General features: G+C 41.4%; 1 protein-coding gene across 1 annotated transcript in view; it reads left to right on the top strand.

Annotated features, from left to right (window-relative positions):
* rnf31 (ring finger protein 31) overlaps positions 1-15,511 on the top strand; it is a gene marked incomplete at its 5' end in the record, with an annotated part of 43,202 nt that overhangs the window by 21,398 nt on the left and 6,293 nt on the right. Inside the window, 8 exons of the mRNA XM_080033464.1 lie at positions 1,216-1,389; positions 6,161-6,259; positions 6,689-6,778; positions 8,422-8,536; positions 9,194-9,306; positions 12,621-12,731; positions 14,459-14,507; positions 15,009-15,105. Coding sequence (XP_079889590.1) covers positions 1,216-1,389; positions 6,161-6,259; positions 6,689-6,778; positions 8,422-8,536; positions 9,194-9,306; positions 12,621-12,731; positions 14,459-14,507; positions 15,009-15,105 — 848 coding nt within the window. The remainder of the gene's footprint in view (positions 1-1,215; positions 1,390-6,160; positions 6,260-6,688; positions 6,779-8,421; positions 8,537-9,193; positions 9,307-12,620; positions 12,732-14,458; positions 14,508-15,008; positions 15,106-15,511) is intronic.

Here is a 15,511-nt window from a genome sequence, read left to right as displayed (position 1 = left end):
ATATACACTCACCGGCCACTTTATTAGGTACAGCAGTTCATTTTCTTGTTAACACATATAACTAATCAGCCAATCACATGTCAGCAACTCAATGCATTTAGGCATCTAGTCCTGGACGGGACAACTTATTGAGGTTGAAACCGAGCAACAGAATGGGGAAGAAATGGGTTTTAAGTGACTTTGAACATGGCAATGTTGAGGGTGCCAGGAGGGCTGGTATGAGTATTTCAGAAACTGCTGATCTACTGGGATTTTCACTCTAAACCATCTCTAAGGTTTAAAGAGAATGACCCGAAAAAGAAAGAATATTCAGTGAGCGGCATTTGTGTGGACGTAAAATGCCTTGTTGAAGTCAGAGGTCAGTGGAGGATGGGCATACTGGTTTGAGATGATAGAAAGGCAACAGTAACTCAAATAACCACTCGTTACAACCAGGGTATGCAGAAAACCATCTCTGAACGCAAAACATGACCAAGCTTGAAGCAGATGGGCGCTTTAGCAGCAGAAGACCCCATCGGGTGCCACTCATGTCAGCTAAAAACAGGAAAATGAGGCTACAATTCTCACAGGATCACCAATATTGGACAATAGAAGATTGAAGAATCATGCCTGGTCTGATGAGTCTCGATTTCAGTTGTGACATTCAGGTGGCAGGTTCAGAATTTGGCATAAACAACATGAAAGTATGGATCCATCCTGCCATGCACCATCAACCATGCCATGATCAAAGTCACCTAAACCTCCTTTCTTCCCCATTCTGATGCTCGGTTTGACTTCAGTACATTGTCTTGACCACGTCTAAATGCTTAAAATTGCTGCCATGTGATTGGCTGATTAGCTTTTTGTTTTTATAAGCCATTGAACAGGTGTACCTAATAAAGTGGCCGGTGAGTGTTTATATATATATTTTTTTTTTGTGTTTTTCTTCTTTTCTATACATTTTCTCTAGCCCCATTATTACTATTATCATTATTGTCTCTTGTGTAAACATGTATGTGTACCGATGTATTTATGTGTATGTAGGCCTATGCATATATATCTGAATGTACTCATGGAAATATACTGTAGGTATATTACTTTTTTTCCTCTTTTAATTTTTTTTAATGATTTTCCTTTCTATTGTATGATGCTGTAAACTTTGAACAATAAGAGTAAGATGATGAACCTATTTCTGCTTCTACAATAGAGTATAAAACCCCCACCTCTGTCCTCCAGATGCAGTCTCTGACCTCGTGCCAGTGTTCCGTGTGCTGTGGTTGTTTCAAGCAGCACTTCACCATCGCGGTGAGGGACAAACACATCAGAGACATGGTGTGTCCCGTGTGCTGGGAGCCCGACATCAACGACCCAGAGCACCTCAACAGCTACTTCTCCACCCTGGACATCCAGGTGAGGGAATGAGTGAGGGAGCAGGAGGACTCCAACAGTCACCACGCTTTACCACGCCAACGGTTACATGCACCCCAATACTGCCAGATTAACTTAAAGGTGAAGTAAGCGGTTTATTTATATTAATATAAGTGTTAAATCGCTCTTTATTCATACAGTAATCACTTACATGATGTGCGCGTTTCATAAAGCCAATCTCTTAGTCAGCTGCTCTGCATGTAATAAGCAATTAAACTTTATGTAGTATCCCAAAATTTTAACCAATCACAAGAGAGAACGCTACAAACCGACACCCGTCCGCACCCGTCTCACTCATGGTCTCACTGCCGGTGCACGCCAGAGCGACACATGGGTGAATGTGTATGCGCCTACAATGGCGGAGCAGGTAAAAATCCTTCATAATGTCTGTTTTGATGGTTTTAATCATGTTTTATCACACTTATGGATCTGAGATGATGCTAGATAACTCGCTGCTTGAAGACCGCAGTGCATTAATGTGGTGACATAGGGACGAGGGAGGGGACTGCTAACTGCAGTCACTGACAGGAAGTTAGCTAAACTGACCATTCCGCTTACAGCATCTTTAAAGGTTCAGTAAGCGGAATGGTCAGTTTGTAGATTGTGATTGTAGGCGCATACACATCACCCATCTGTCGCTCTGCACTTGCACCGGCAGTGAGACGGTCGCCGGTTTGTAGCGTTCTCTCTTCTGATTGGTTATTAGTAGTGGGATCCCTGAAAAGTTCATTTGACGATTACATGCAGAGCGAGTGACTGAGAGATCGGCTTTATGAAACGCGCACACTATATAAGTGATCACTGTATGAATAAAGAGCGATTTAACACTTATATTAACATAAATAAATTGCTGACTTCACCTTTAAGATCATATTCTGACTAAGACGCGGTGTGAACAGTAGTTTGTGCTCACCTTAAACAGAATAAGGTCATAGTAGGAGTAAGCCATAATCAGATTGAGACATGTGGAGTCTTCTGATCTTAGTCTCATTATTGATGTGATGTCGTTAGCAAGCTAATTAGTTGTCAGATGGTTGTTGGCATTGATGCTAGCAAAAAATTCAAGTTGGGGTTGGTCGTCACATTTTTGGGGGGGTTGGTTGTCACAAGTTATCCAAAGGCTACAGCCAGAAAAGGAACCCAATAACGAAATAAATTGTCAAGCTGTATCCTCACTGACACCCCAGAGAAGGAAAGAATAGAGCAGGAAAAGGCAGCTAGCATGCAAAGGAAAAAAGGGCAACAAAATCAAAACAACCCAGTGCATCCCAAACTAGACAAGCTGCCAAGGCTACAGTAAGTTATATAGGCCTATTTGTCAACTTGACAATGCAATTGCATTTTCAAATTTAGTTCTACTTTCTTTCCTTCTTTTCAAGATTATTCCCATTAAGATAACATTGTGACAAACAACCCCATAGTGTATGACAACCGACCCCTTGATGGGGTTGATTGTCACAATGTGTTAGGGTGTCTTTGATGATTAATTTCTTCTTTATTACAATAAGATAGAAAAAGTGAGGGGTACACATTTCAAGCCAACACTTTAAGCTTCAATGTAATGTAGGAATGACTATCGAAAGATGTTTAGGTGATGAGCAATTCTCAGTAGAGTAAAAAGTGTGCCTACTTACCCCGTTCTCCCCTACTTTGGATGGTTTTTGACTTTAAAAGTCTCATACAGATTTTTTTTGTGAAAGATTGATTCACTACAGTTCATCTAGACATATGAAGATAAGAATAAAAAAGCTTCTGAAAAAAGTGCATTTAGCAATGTCATGGTTTTGGCAAACAAAAAAAACAATAGGTAGGATGCAGTTCAAAAAGCAATTCAGTGTATCACTATACTGTAAACTCTGAAATAATTACGAGCAAATTAAAAAAAACAGTGTTGTAAAGCGGGTGGATTATGTACCCTTTGGATACCGCCTCACGCTTGCGTCTGGCCACATCGCCTCATCGACATCACATGCAATGTCATCCTTTGAGAACCAACAGCGAAAATATTCCTGATATCCAGTCTAAATGTCCTAATTATGGAGCTATTGTGTAGTTGGGCTGGACTTTCTGCCCAGGCTCCTATATTGTTAGGCCATGATCTATAACATGGTCCACTATAGTGACCCTGTCTCCGTCTGTTGTCTCCTTTGTCATCGTCCTCCTGTCGCTCTCTCTCCTCCTCTTCCCTGATGTCTATTTGTAATGCTAAGGCTCACACTGATTGGTATTCAATTAGTTTTATTTTGTATATTTCATGTGTGTGAGTCTGTGTGATTTTCCAAGTTTGGTTGTGTTTTGTATTTTAAATAGATGTGTTTTCCCAATGAATGCAGGAGATTTCATTTTTTAACAATGTGTCTTATGTGAAAAACTGTGTGTAGTGTTTTGCAAGAAGTGTGTTGGAGAATTTCAAACACAGTGCAAAGCATATTTTGTGTTTGTTGGGTTGGTGCTTGTGTTTAGGGCATGGTCACCAAAGTTAGAGGTTGTGATGCTTTGGGCCTAGCAACCACTATTAGTGTGTAAGCATTAGGCAAAAACTGTAAGATCGGAATACTCCAGGTTTCTTAAAGGTGAAGTAAGCAGTTTAATTATGTTAATATAAGTGTCAAATCGCTCTTTATTCATACAGTGATCACTTACATAATGTGCGCGTTTCATAAAGCCGATCTCTCAGTCAGCTGCTTTGCATGTAATCGTCAAATAAACGTATTGTAGTTTCCCGAAATTTTTATCCAATCAGAAGAGAGAACGCTACAAACCGACACTCGTCTCACTCATATATAGTATACACTCCATGGTCTCACTGCCGGTGCACGCCAGAGCAACATATGGGTGAATGTTTATGCGCCTACAATGGCGGAGCAGGTAAAAATCCTTCCCAATGTCTGTTTTGATGGTTTTTATCGTGTTTTATCACACTTATGGATCTTAGATGATTCTAGATAACTCGCTGCATGAAGACCGCAGTGCATTAAAGGTCACATATTATGCTAAATGCACTTTTTAAATGTGTTCTAACATATCCATGGGTCCACGGTGTGCCTAGAGACTGCCAAAATATAAAAAAAAATAACAATCTCTCCTTTTCTCACTCTCCCCCTTTCTGAAATCCCCACCCCTCCCCCCCAATATACTCCAGTCAGAATTCTCGCCGACTATTACGTAATAGTCGGCACAGCCACATCCCCATATTTTCTTTATATGTCCATGCTTCCCCCCCAGAAACGTCCACCGTGCACTAGTCTATGATAACCCCACCCCCCCATTTCTTATTGGTCCACGGCCCCGAGATCCGATGGAAAATTTTCCGAGCGACAGCCATGTTGTTTTCCCCGCTAAGCGACAAGATGCCCTTAGTACAGCCTGAATGTTACGTACACCAACACAGAATGCTTTTGCTCATACTCCACTAATTTATCTTAACCACAGCAGTCTATTAATGCCTCGTTTTTAATAACACAACGGATAGGAAGCTACCTGTGCTTTTTTTTAAACGGTGAAACTAAAATAATAGTTTTTATTGGTAGTTTTGCCTGACTGGTGTATAGCTATTAGCTTTGGGACAAGCAACCAGCTATGGCTTAGCTCCGGGTAAACACTGTGTTTGCAGTCACGCAGTGTCTCTCTAGTATCGCGAGAGCACGACAGAGACGGTGGGAGAGCCCATGGACATATAAAGAAAGCCCGGCAGAGAGGTGGGAGGGGCCAGCCAGATCGCACAAATATAGGTCATCCTGAGACCAGAGGACAATCAGGGTATAGAGGCTTGCTACAATAAATGATCTGAACGGGTTTTTCAGCAAACATCTAAAAAAATAAGTATTAGGGACTACTTAGACCATATAAAATTAACAGCAAAGTGCATAATATGTGAGCTTTAATGTGGTGACGTAGGGACGAGCGAGGGGACTGCTAACTGCAGTAACTGACAGGAAGTTAGCTAAAAGAACCATTTCGCTTACAGCACCTTTAATGCGGTTAAGGCTTACTCTGAATATAATAATATATAATTAGTCTGATAAAGTGAGCACAAACTGCATGCCAATGTCTTATTCAGAACATGATGTTTAGCGAGTTATTATCATAATCTTACTGAGCATGTAAACGTTGTCATTGAGGCATGTTACACCCTAATTGCACTAAATATTTCCACCGGAGTGGAAATATTTAGTGAAATATTTAGTGCAATATTTTTAAAATTCCAATTTTCGAATATTGCTGCAGTTTGCGACCCTGATTTACGGCTAGTAAACTAGCATGTGTAAACCACAGTGTAAACCTCCTCTAAATAAGACCTGCCAACCCTTGTTTGGCAGACGAAACAATGCATGACAAAGAAAATGGAGTGTTGATTTTCAGGGATAGGAATGATAGCACGAACCGAACACTCTGACATCTGATGTCATGGCGTTCCTGCCACCTCACTGCTTTATTCACTATATGCTGATAAACATGTCAACGGGAATATTCCTCTTCCTTATTCAGATTATTGCCTTAATCAGAATATGGACCTTTATCAGAATATACTGTGCATATACACCTGGTCAATGCCAGAAGGAAATATTGGTGATATCTGTGTGTGTGTGCGTTCGTGCGTGCGTGCGTGCGACTAGATCATATTTGTGTTTTTACATGTGTCAGGCTCAGCCCATCTACTGAAAACAGCTGTATACTTGTCCCCTGACTGGGTATCTGCTCTAGCTTTCAGCCATGTGTTTTACTGGATGTCTTCTTGTACTGTGTGTCTCAGCTGCGTGACTGTCTGGAGTCAGAGGTCTACGAGCTGTTCCATAAGAAGCTGACAGAGCAGGCTCTCATCAAAGACCCAAAGTTCCTCTGGTGCTGCCATGTGAGTACAAAGAAATGACATATGTAATCCAGTGCATTGTGTACATACATATAGGGCCGGTTTCGCAGACATGGATTAAGCCTAGTTCTGGACTAAATTGTACCTTCAATGGACAATCTCCATTCAAAATTCCATTTAGTCCAGGACTAGGCTTAATCCATGTCTGTGAAACTGGCCCATTGTGTATTAATGTTTGTATTTTCTTATACTTATACTTTATTGGAGCAACTGTAACAAAGTGAATTTCCCGCCGCAGTGTTCTATCAATTCTGTTGTGGCCAGCCACTTTAAACCTTAGGAAAAGCTGTGGCCATCTGACGTCAGCAGAACAGATATGTTATATGATAAATAAGTATACTTTTTTATAAATATGTTGATAGATGCAGATATGATTCAATGTTAGATAATGATCCTCATGTCTCTCCTCAGTGTTCCTATGGCTTCATCTACGATGGAGACCAGCTCAAGGTCACCTGCTTCCAGTGCTGCAACAGTTTCTGTGCTCAGTGTAAAAAGCCTGTGAGTATCCAGTCTCTCTGTGCTGGCATTATATATGAATGTAGAAATAATATAATAATTTAAACTGTGATCACTTGAGGACAAGGGATCTGGTAATAAATCAATCTACAAACTGGAAACTAGTCTGTTTACTGCACAGTCTTATAGCTTGCCTACATAATACAGCGAATATAAAACACTGTCAGCAATGCTGTGCAGCGCCAGCTTAATACCTTTGCTGCTGCTGATATGCGTAACTTAATTCTCAAAATAGATTGCTTCTTATACGGAAGAGTTTCTTGACAGAAAATGTTTGCCCTGTTTTTTTCTGAATTGCCAAGGTGATTAGATCAGAGTTATGAGATAATATCCCTGTTAATTCTTCTCCATACCATAAACTCATTGTGATCAAATGATCAATTGAATGTAAAATCATCAGGAAATGATAAAAACATCTCGATGGAGATTTCTATGGAGTGATTTAGCTTCAAACTGTACAGGGTCGCGTTGTAACAGTGACTCTTTCTTCAGTCAGAGCTGCAGCGTAAAGTGAAAACCAACTCAGGGTAGGTCTAACCACCTCCCGAGCAGGTTAGACCCATGGCGTATGTTGCCGCAGTAACTGACTCTCGGTTGCGCTGAACCTGCTACCTGAAACGGAAAACCCAGAGTTTCCACTAACTCAGAGCGAACAAACTCTGGGTTGCCTCAAAACCAGCTACCTGAAACAGGCCCCTGGTCTGCATAGGGTGATATTTGCACCAGGATCTGCACCAATTTCCACGCAAGTTTGATAAATGAGGCCCACTGTGTGCAGAAAGACCTTTTCATCAATTTTGAAAATGTTGGACCATGTTTTATAGAAACCATAGACTGTATATACATGATACAAACTAAATTAAAACAGTAACAGATGTACTGGAATGTGTTAAGGCCGACCATAGCAGGCTACCAAGGATACCGCTTAAACAATGATATAATGTTTATTAAATCAATCCCTAAAACTTACGTCCTTGGAGGGCTGTGAAAGCTAAAGCAAACGTGGAGGAAGCCTGGAGCAGCCACAGTTGGACCACATGGGCCCAGGACTCCCCCCCTCAACCTACGCCCGACCCCTCTAACTGTAACGAAAGTAAAGAAAACACTAAACTACAGCCCCTCCATTTACTAAATCATAGAGCACAAAATAACAGCAGGAGAAACGCAGGTCAGCAGCCGAGAGCAGTCCGCCGTGAGTGAGAGCGAGAGACCGGCACAGGCCACGCCTTTAGGCTCTGCAGGAGCACCTGCCCCCAATCAGGACACCTGGGAGAGGGAGAGTGAAGGAGGGAACAGGAGGAAAGAAAACAAGACACCTGGAAGAGGGAGAGTGAAGGAGGGAACAGGAGGAAAGAAAACAAGGGGTAACAGAATGCACACAGGTCTTTCATCAGTGGGTCATATGCTCAATCACCATTGTTTTAACTCACTAGTTGATAGATTCAGAACTTAACAGACAATAAAATAGCTGTAACTGTTACGGAGAAAAACTTTAACTGAAAAAGAAAAGTTCAAATTTAGCTCCCTTTAATTCCTGTTTGGCCTGTTTTAAGCATTGGTTTGATGAGGGATGGGACATATAACTATTCCATTGAGGCTTACATGTGTGGGTGTTGTGTGTGCAGTGGGAGTGTCAGCATGCAGGGCTGTCCTGTGAACAATACCAGTCCTGGAAGAGAGAGAATGACCCAGAGTATCAGAGGCAAGGCCTGGCTGGCTACCTCAGAGACAACGGCATAAGTAAACACACACACACACACACACACACACACACACACACACACACACACACACACACACACACACACACACACACACACACACACACACACACACACACACACACACACACACACACACACACACACACACACACACACACACACACACACACACACACACACACACACACACACACACACACACACACACACACACACACACACAAATCAAATCAAATCACTTGTATAGCCCAATATCACATATTCACATTGCATACAATATAACAGACAGTATAAACACACACACCATTCTATAGGATTAATTTCTAGCAGAGGTTATCATATTGATATAGTACTCATGCTGTAATTGTTCTACTAGGCTTTGCTCTAAGGCAGGGCTGTGCTTCACTTTGTGTGTACGGAATCTGGAATATATAAAAGTGTCACTTTTCAAATTAAATGAAGGAAAAAACTGCCATTATGCAGAAGGTAAAGGTGGGAGTATTGAGTGTGTGTTAACTGTTAAGACATTGAAAGCAGGATCAAACAGGGTAAATAAGAAAAGCTGTTTCAGATGAAGGCCAACACATTCACTCTGTGAATAATCAATGCACACTAGGTGTGATTAATTGCTTATAATGTACTTGTACTGTCTCTTTCTCCTCTCTCTCCTCAGCCTGTCCTAACTGTCGCTTCCAGTACGCTCTGTCTAAAGGAGGCTGCATGCACTTCTGCTGCTCCCAGTGTCGCTACCAGTTTTGCAGCGGTTGCAACAACCCTTTCCACACTGTAAGTCTAGAATCACTTTTTCATTCTATTTTGGTTTCATCAAAATGTATAATGGAGAACTAAACCACATACCCAGTAGCGGCTGGTGGTGATATTGGGTGGGGGCTAACAAATACATTAGGCCTAGGGCCTATACCCATCAATAGTTCACGCTGCAGCAACAACAAAATCACATCCGAGGTACAGTCCAGAAATACAGCACCAAGATACAGCAAGTAATAATGCTGTAATAATGCTCCACAAAAAAATAGAGAAGTAGGCTACAAACATGTTCTGATGCCAAAAGTTTTTCTCTCACACACGCACGCACGCTCGCTCACACACACACACACACACACACACACACACAGTTGGCTTGCACAGCAACAAATGGTGCCTATGATACTTCATTAGCCAGTTTCTGTTCATACACAGCTAACAATCAAGCACCTCGTTTTGGCTAGTCTTTGCAACCTGTGCGTTTGACAGGTGATCGGCTAACTGGCTATTGCTATCTTAACAAGAGAACTGCTCAACGAAACACCACCCCGCTGGAGTGAAGTTGCAGATTCATCAGAGCCCCTCAGAGCTAGCTCGTATGCCCCACATAACTTAATACAGTCCACAATCCTTGACAGCCAATGTCTGTTTTTCTTTACCTGCTCGTTGTGTCTCTGTATGATGCGGTGGCCGTCATCCAGCTGACAAGCAATACTAACTTTGTCCAACATCGACAGCTTTACAGTTTCCAATGTGACTTGCACTGTATTCATGTTTTCTTGATTTTACATGACACATCTTTGCATGACACATGTTTTAAATCGCCCCTTTTGCAAGTGAACCAGCATTACGAAGCAAAACCACACGTGATCTGAGGTTATTCATTCATTGGACAGACATTCTGGGGTGGAGAGAAACAGGAAGTACGAAGTTAAAACTGCGAAATATATATCATTGATATAATATGGGGTTAAAAATAAAAAATTGCCTACATCTAACCTATAAATAAAGAGGAAAAACATCAAATTATTGTTGTTTCATATGGTTATAATATGTAGCCCTATGTCAATGCCACGTTATGTGGCTTGTAGCCTACAATGTGAAACATAATTTTTACTGTATTTTTGGTGCTGGACGCGCGTCACGCTAGAAGAATAGGCTCAAGCTGACACTCAGCTGATTAAGCTGTGTATCAGCTGGGTCAGCGCAGCTCAGCTCCAAACTGACACGGGGATAGTATTGACGGTCCCGTAACATGGGAAGCAAAATAAAAACACACATTTCTTGCGCAGCGTGAACCTGTTGGCACTGCGCAGGATGCTCCCCTCTCCTTCATCTGATCGCTGAACACATTCAGCATGTTAATGCGTCCTGTCTATCAAATGTAATAGCCTATAGGCCTATTGTTCTGGGCTCCCGGTCAAACCACAACTTATCGTCCTAACAATGGCGACAACAACACTTTCCCATAATGTGAAGCTGACGGCTATGTATTAAAAAAGAAAAGAAAGAAAAGGCACAGTGCCTCTTGCATTTGGGTCGGATCGAGTCCGGACAAATTCACACCACAAACGAACTGCAGCAGAGTGCGTTTGGAAACGCACCGAGACTACCTCTTCAGCTGGGTCTTGGAGCGTTTGTTTGGTCCGCCCCCGAGTGCGATTGCTGTATTCACACCTGCCTGAAAGATGCGCACCGAAGGCGGAAGTGCACCTGAGTTCGTTTCAACCGAACTAAACACGGCATGTGTGAATACACCCTTAGCTTTCTTCTCAAAGTGCACCAGATTGATGAATTTTACTTTAAAAGGTTCAAATTTTTCTTCTGGGGGAGCATTCCACCGGACCCCCCTAGAAGGTCCACGGTCCCAAACACAGTCTCCCAAATTCATTCCTGTGAGAAACACTGTATGTGTGGCCGGGTATTAAAAGTCATTAGGCCAGGGGGGGGTTTGTACAAGTAACCTTAAAATTCATTTAACTTTTATTTATCCTCGAGAGACCAATTGAGGGGTGACCCTCATTTTCAATGGTGTCGAGTTGTCGAAAATGTTTTGCTCATTCATCGATAGAATATATTGTGCCCTTTTTTTGCACTGAGCACCTGCCCCCCAAAATGTCTGTGCACGCCACTGCCGGTAGGGTTTGGCCACATGACGGTAAATACTGTGCAACAATAGAAATGTACAGCATATATACCGCTAGCTATTTGGTAATAGCAATTATACAGCGGAATATTTTAATGTCAAACTATAAATTATAAAACATATTAAAACTAGAGTTCCATTATGGTTATCAAACATTTGGGCACTAGTTTACTTAAACAGCTTTTTGAAAATGAAACATGATCAAATAAAATAAAAGATTATATTATCAAATGTGATTGAAGTACTCTAAGTACACTTACTTTTAGCCATTAATTCATACAATTTACGGAATAATACTATATCGTGATTTCTACTGTTACGTGCTACAAAATGACTTGCCTGACAGACCATCACTTCATTTCATTTGTACAGAAGGTCTGAAATCGCTCAATTGACAAATGTTAACTCACTTGATTGGATCTGTACAGTGCCACTCTGGATCTGCCAAACCAATCACATAATACAGTCACGACCAAACATTATGTGATTGGTTTGGCAGATCCAGAGTGGCACTGTGCAGATCCAATAGTTTTAAACTTGACACCCGCCTTCAAGTGAGTTAATGTTATGGTTGCGTTCCGAATCGCATACTTTCTACTATATAGTATGTAGAAAAAAGATTTAGGATGTCCCGATTCTTTTGGCCAGATATAGGATGGTTAGAAGTACCCGGATGTCCTACTTCATGCGGCCAAGATTGTTAGTGTTGAAAAGTGCATCCTATTTAGGCGATTCTGACCCACAATCCAGTGCGCACGTGAAGTGACGTAACATCGACGAAGCCTCCATATGAAAACAAACGGGGATGCGACGGATATAAAAGCAAGAGGCAAGATCAAGGCGCAATGTTATGATGAAATAAGAGAGAAAAGTATGTCCCAATAGTATGCCTACTGCATCCTAACTAGATTATTTTTATCGTCGGATGTAGTATGTAGAATAGAAAAAAGAAAGAGTATGCGATTCGGAACGCAACCTCTATGTCATGCGCCGATTTCTGAGCCACTCCCTCTGTTTGCTGATTGGACCGCCAAAAATCTGGCGGAGAAAACCCACTAATATACTGCAGCCCCAGACTGACTACTGAAGGGAACTGAAAATTGAGCGGTTGTAGGTAGGCGGGCGATGCCAGGCTAGATTTTGCCCATACTGCCCAACCATAGTTCCTCTCCCCATGTCTTCCTATCAGACCTGTGCAGTGGACGAGTGCAGTGTGTCGGGGTTACACGCCCATCATCCGAGGGACTGCCTCTTCTATCTGAGGGACTGGGAACCTTCCAGACTGCAGGCATTACTGCAGGTACACACACACACACACACACACACACACCAACTGACATGCGAAGATTGCATCAAGATTTCTGACTTTGAAAATGATCTTGATGACTTGTTGACCTTCCCAGAAACTATCTACTTAAAAAAACAGTTGAATTTAATTGTTTTGCTCTTTCCAATCACAAACAAGTACTGCTGTGTTTTTCTAAAATTATATTCTGATAATTGTTTGTAAGGTTTTCAAAAGCTCAAGGACAGAATTTGTTCAAATAAATAGAGAAAGTGGAAGAGAACAGTAAACTTTCTTTTTTGATGTTGGAGTCATATGGAGCAGCTAGACATTATTGACCACACAGTAAATAGAGCTTGGGGAAACATGCCCTGCATTCCATTTCTTTTTTCTATTCTACATACAAAATCTGACCATGAAAATAATCTAGTTATGATGCAGTAGGCATAGAAATGGGACACACTTTTAATTATTAATATTTTTGGGAAAATGACATGCTTATAACAGCACCATGAGGTCCTCTCCTTCATGGCCAAGGGGAAATGGGAGGGTCTTGAAAACATAATGCTCACATGACCAAACATGTGTTACATTGCCTAGATACAGGGGGTGTCTCACATTACCTCGTTCTCCCCTATTAAAGCTGGGGTGGAGGATTTGGGGAGAAAATAGCAGTTGGAATAGAGATTAGAACCCACATACCTCAACCGCTCCACTTGTTCTCTTTGGTCCCTCTCCTATGGTCCCTCCCTGACACGCTCCACACCAACAAAGTCGTGCCAAAGTGAATGGACAGTCCCAACAGCCAATAAGAACAGAGAGTCGGAGCCTCGCTCTGATTGGTCAAAGTGTACAGCTCATGTTAACTTTGACCAATCAGAAATCACATACCCCAGCTTTAACATACCTGCATTTTTAGAATGAAAAACAACAGCGTGTTGTACACTGTAAAGATGGCACAACCGTGCGCTACCTTACACAGGAATTTTTCTGGGCAATAAATCATACAAAAGACGACTGGAAAATGAATAAAAACATGGTAAACATATAAATACATATTAAACAAAACCAGCTCAACTTCATTTAACGGAATTTAACATGAACTTTATTTAACTTATGTTACATATTATGTACTTGATTGTTTGACGCTTTGGCATCGTTTAACACGCTATCCCACATTTATAGGTCAGAAAGAACGGATAAGCAAAATAGGTTGTCTTCAAGAAAATAAATTATTGAGTGCTCTGTTTTGTATCTGCATACAGAGTCTTCTGAAATAGGGATGTCACCATACCAGATATGGAATAGTCAATACCAATACCAGTCAAATTCAACGATTCTCTGTTCCCAATTCGATATCACGATAAAAAAGGAAAAGCAGAACAACGAATCCCATGCACTTCAACGTACACTACTTCAGTGTTCAACATTATAAAAAACTGTGGCATGGCTTCCAGTGATAAAGAAAAAAAGATTACCTGAGACATACTGTGAGCAGCCAATGAGAGCTAGCCTGTCATCCAAGATGCAGTGTTAAGGTGGAGACACAGTTTCCAGAAGCTTTTCCCCTAAAGGGCCTGGCTGCTGGGTGTTGAAAGCACTGGCTCAGTCAGAGAACATGGCTCTCACAGTCTCACTTCTATAGGTGTGTCATTATGATGATAGCAATGATTTGTTCTGCTCCAAAGCAAACTATGCAGAAAGGACTTCATCTGAGTGGTCTTCTTCTCTTTATTACTCAGAACAATGGAGTGACCTTTAACACTGAACCCCCTCCTGGAACACAGACAGGTAAGCCAGGAATCCATGCATACATGTATGATTCTAAACATGTCAACACTTTGAGTTTGACATTGTATTTATTTATTATTATTATTATTATTATTATTACTATCTAAAGCTAATAACATTCCCATCAACCTCAGCAAATGAGCAAATAGCAAAAACACTGAACTAAGATGATGCTCATGATGAACATTACACTTGCTAAGCATTAGCATGCTAATATTGACATGTTGAGCAAGTGAACATGTTGATACAATGTGTAAATAACCTCACATATAGCTTAATGATTTAAATCCTATCAATACAAACAAGTGTTACATTATTATATCCTTAATTAATCACTCTGCGTTAGCCCGTTCATTTTGACAGCCCTAATTTCTATGTTATATTAGATTGTTTGAATTTCATTGCTGTGACCCCTGCTGTATTGTGCACATGACAAATAAAGCATCTTTAATCTTGATCTTGAGTCTTGCTCTGTGTTTGTCTCTCTCTCTCTCTTCCCAGATCTGTGTGGAGTGATAGAGCAGAAGGATGAGGGAGGCCAGCAGCCTGACTCAGCCTGTGGGACTCAGACCCAGCCTGGACATGCTGGCCTCTGCGAGTATGATGGCTTTATTTACCTCTGTTTGCACTTACTCCACCAATACAGCATGTTAGATGTGCTGCAGTATGAGGCACAAGGACTCCCCAGGTTAAATCAATGGAACCCTCTGTAATGCTTCTTTAAGGCCCACTGTTTTGTTTCCACCTCGTTGTTCAAAATACCAGCTTTGTAGGTATTTTTCTTTCTTTTTTTTCTTTTAAATTATCTTTATTAAGCCTGGAAATCCAGACCCATATCTAGAACGATATAGGGTGTGGCCACAATCAATAGACCTTCCCAACTCAAGGGGCGGCACCAACGCACGCATTTCAAAAACCACTGCACGTGATTGGAATAGCACTAAGACCAATCAGAGCACTGAACAAGGTGAATGATGTATTAAGCCCTGTTCGTTTAGCGAACA

This window comes from Ammodytes marinus, assembly GCF_949987685.1.
Source record: "Ammodytes marinus genome assembly, chromosome: 9".
Taxonomy (NCBI): domain Eukaryota; kingdom Metazoa; phylum Chordata; class Actinopteri; order Uranoscopiformes; family Ammodytidae; genus Ammodytes; species Ammodytes marinus.
The sequence above is the reverse complement of the archived record's forward strand: the minus strand, read 5'-3'. Positions and strand labels throughout refer to the sequence as shown.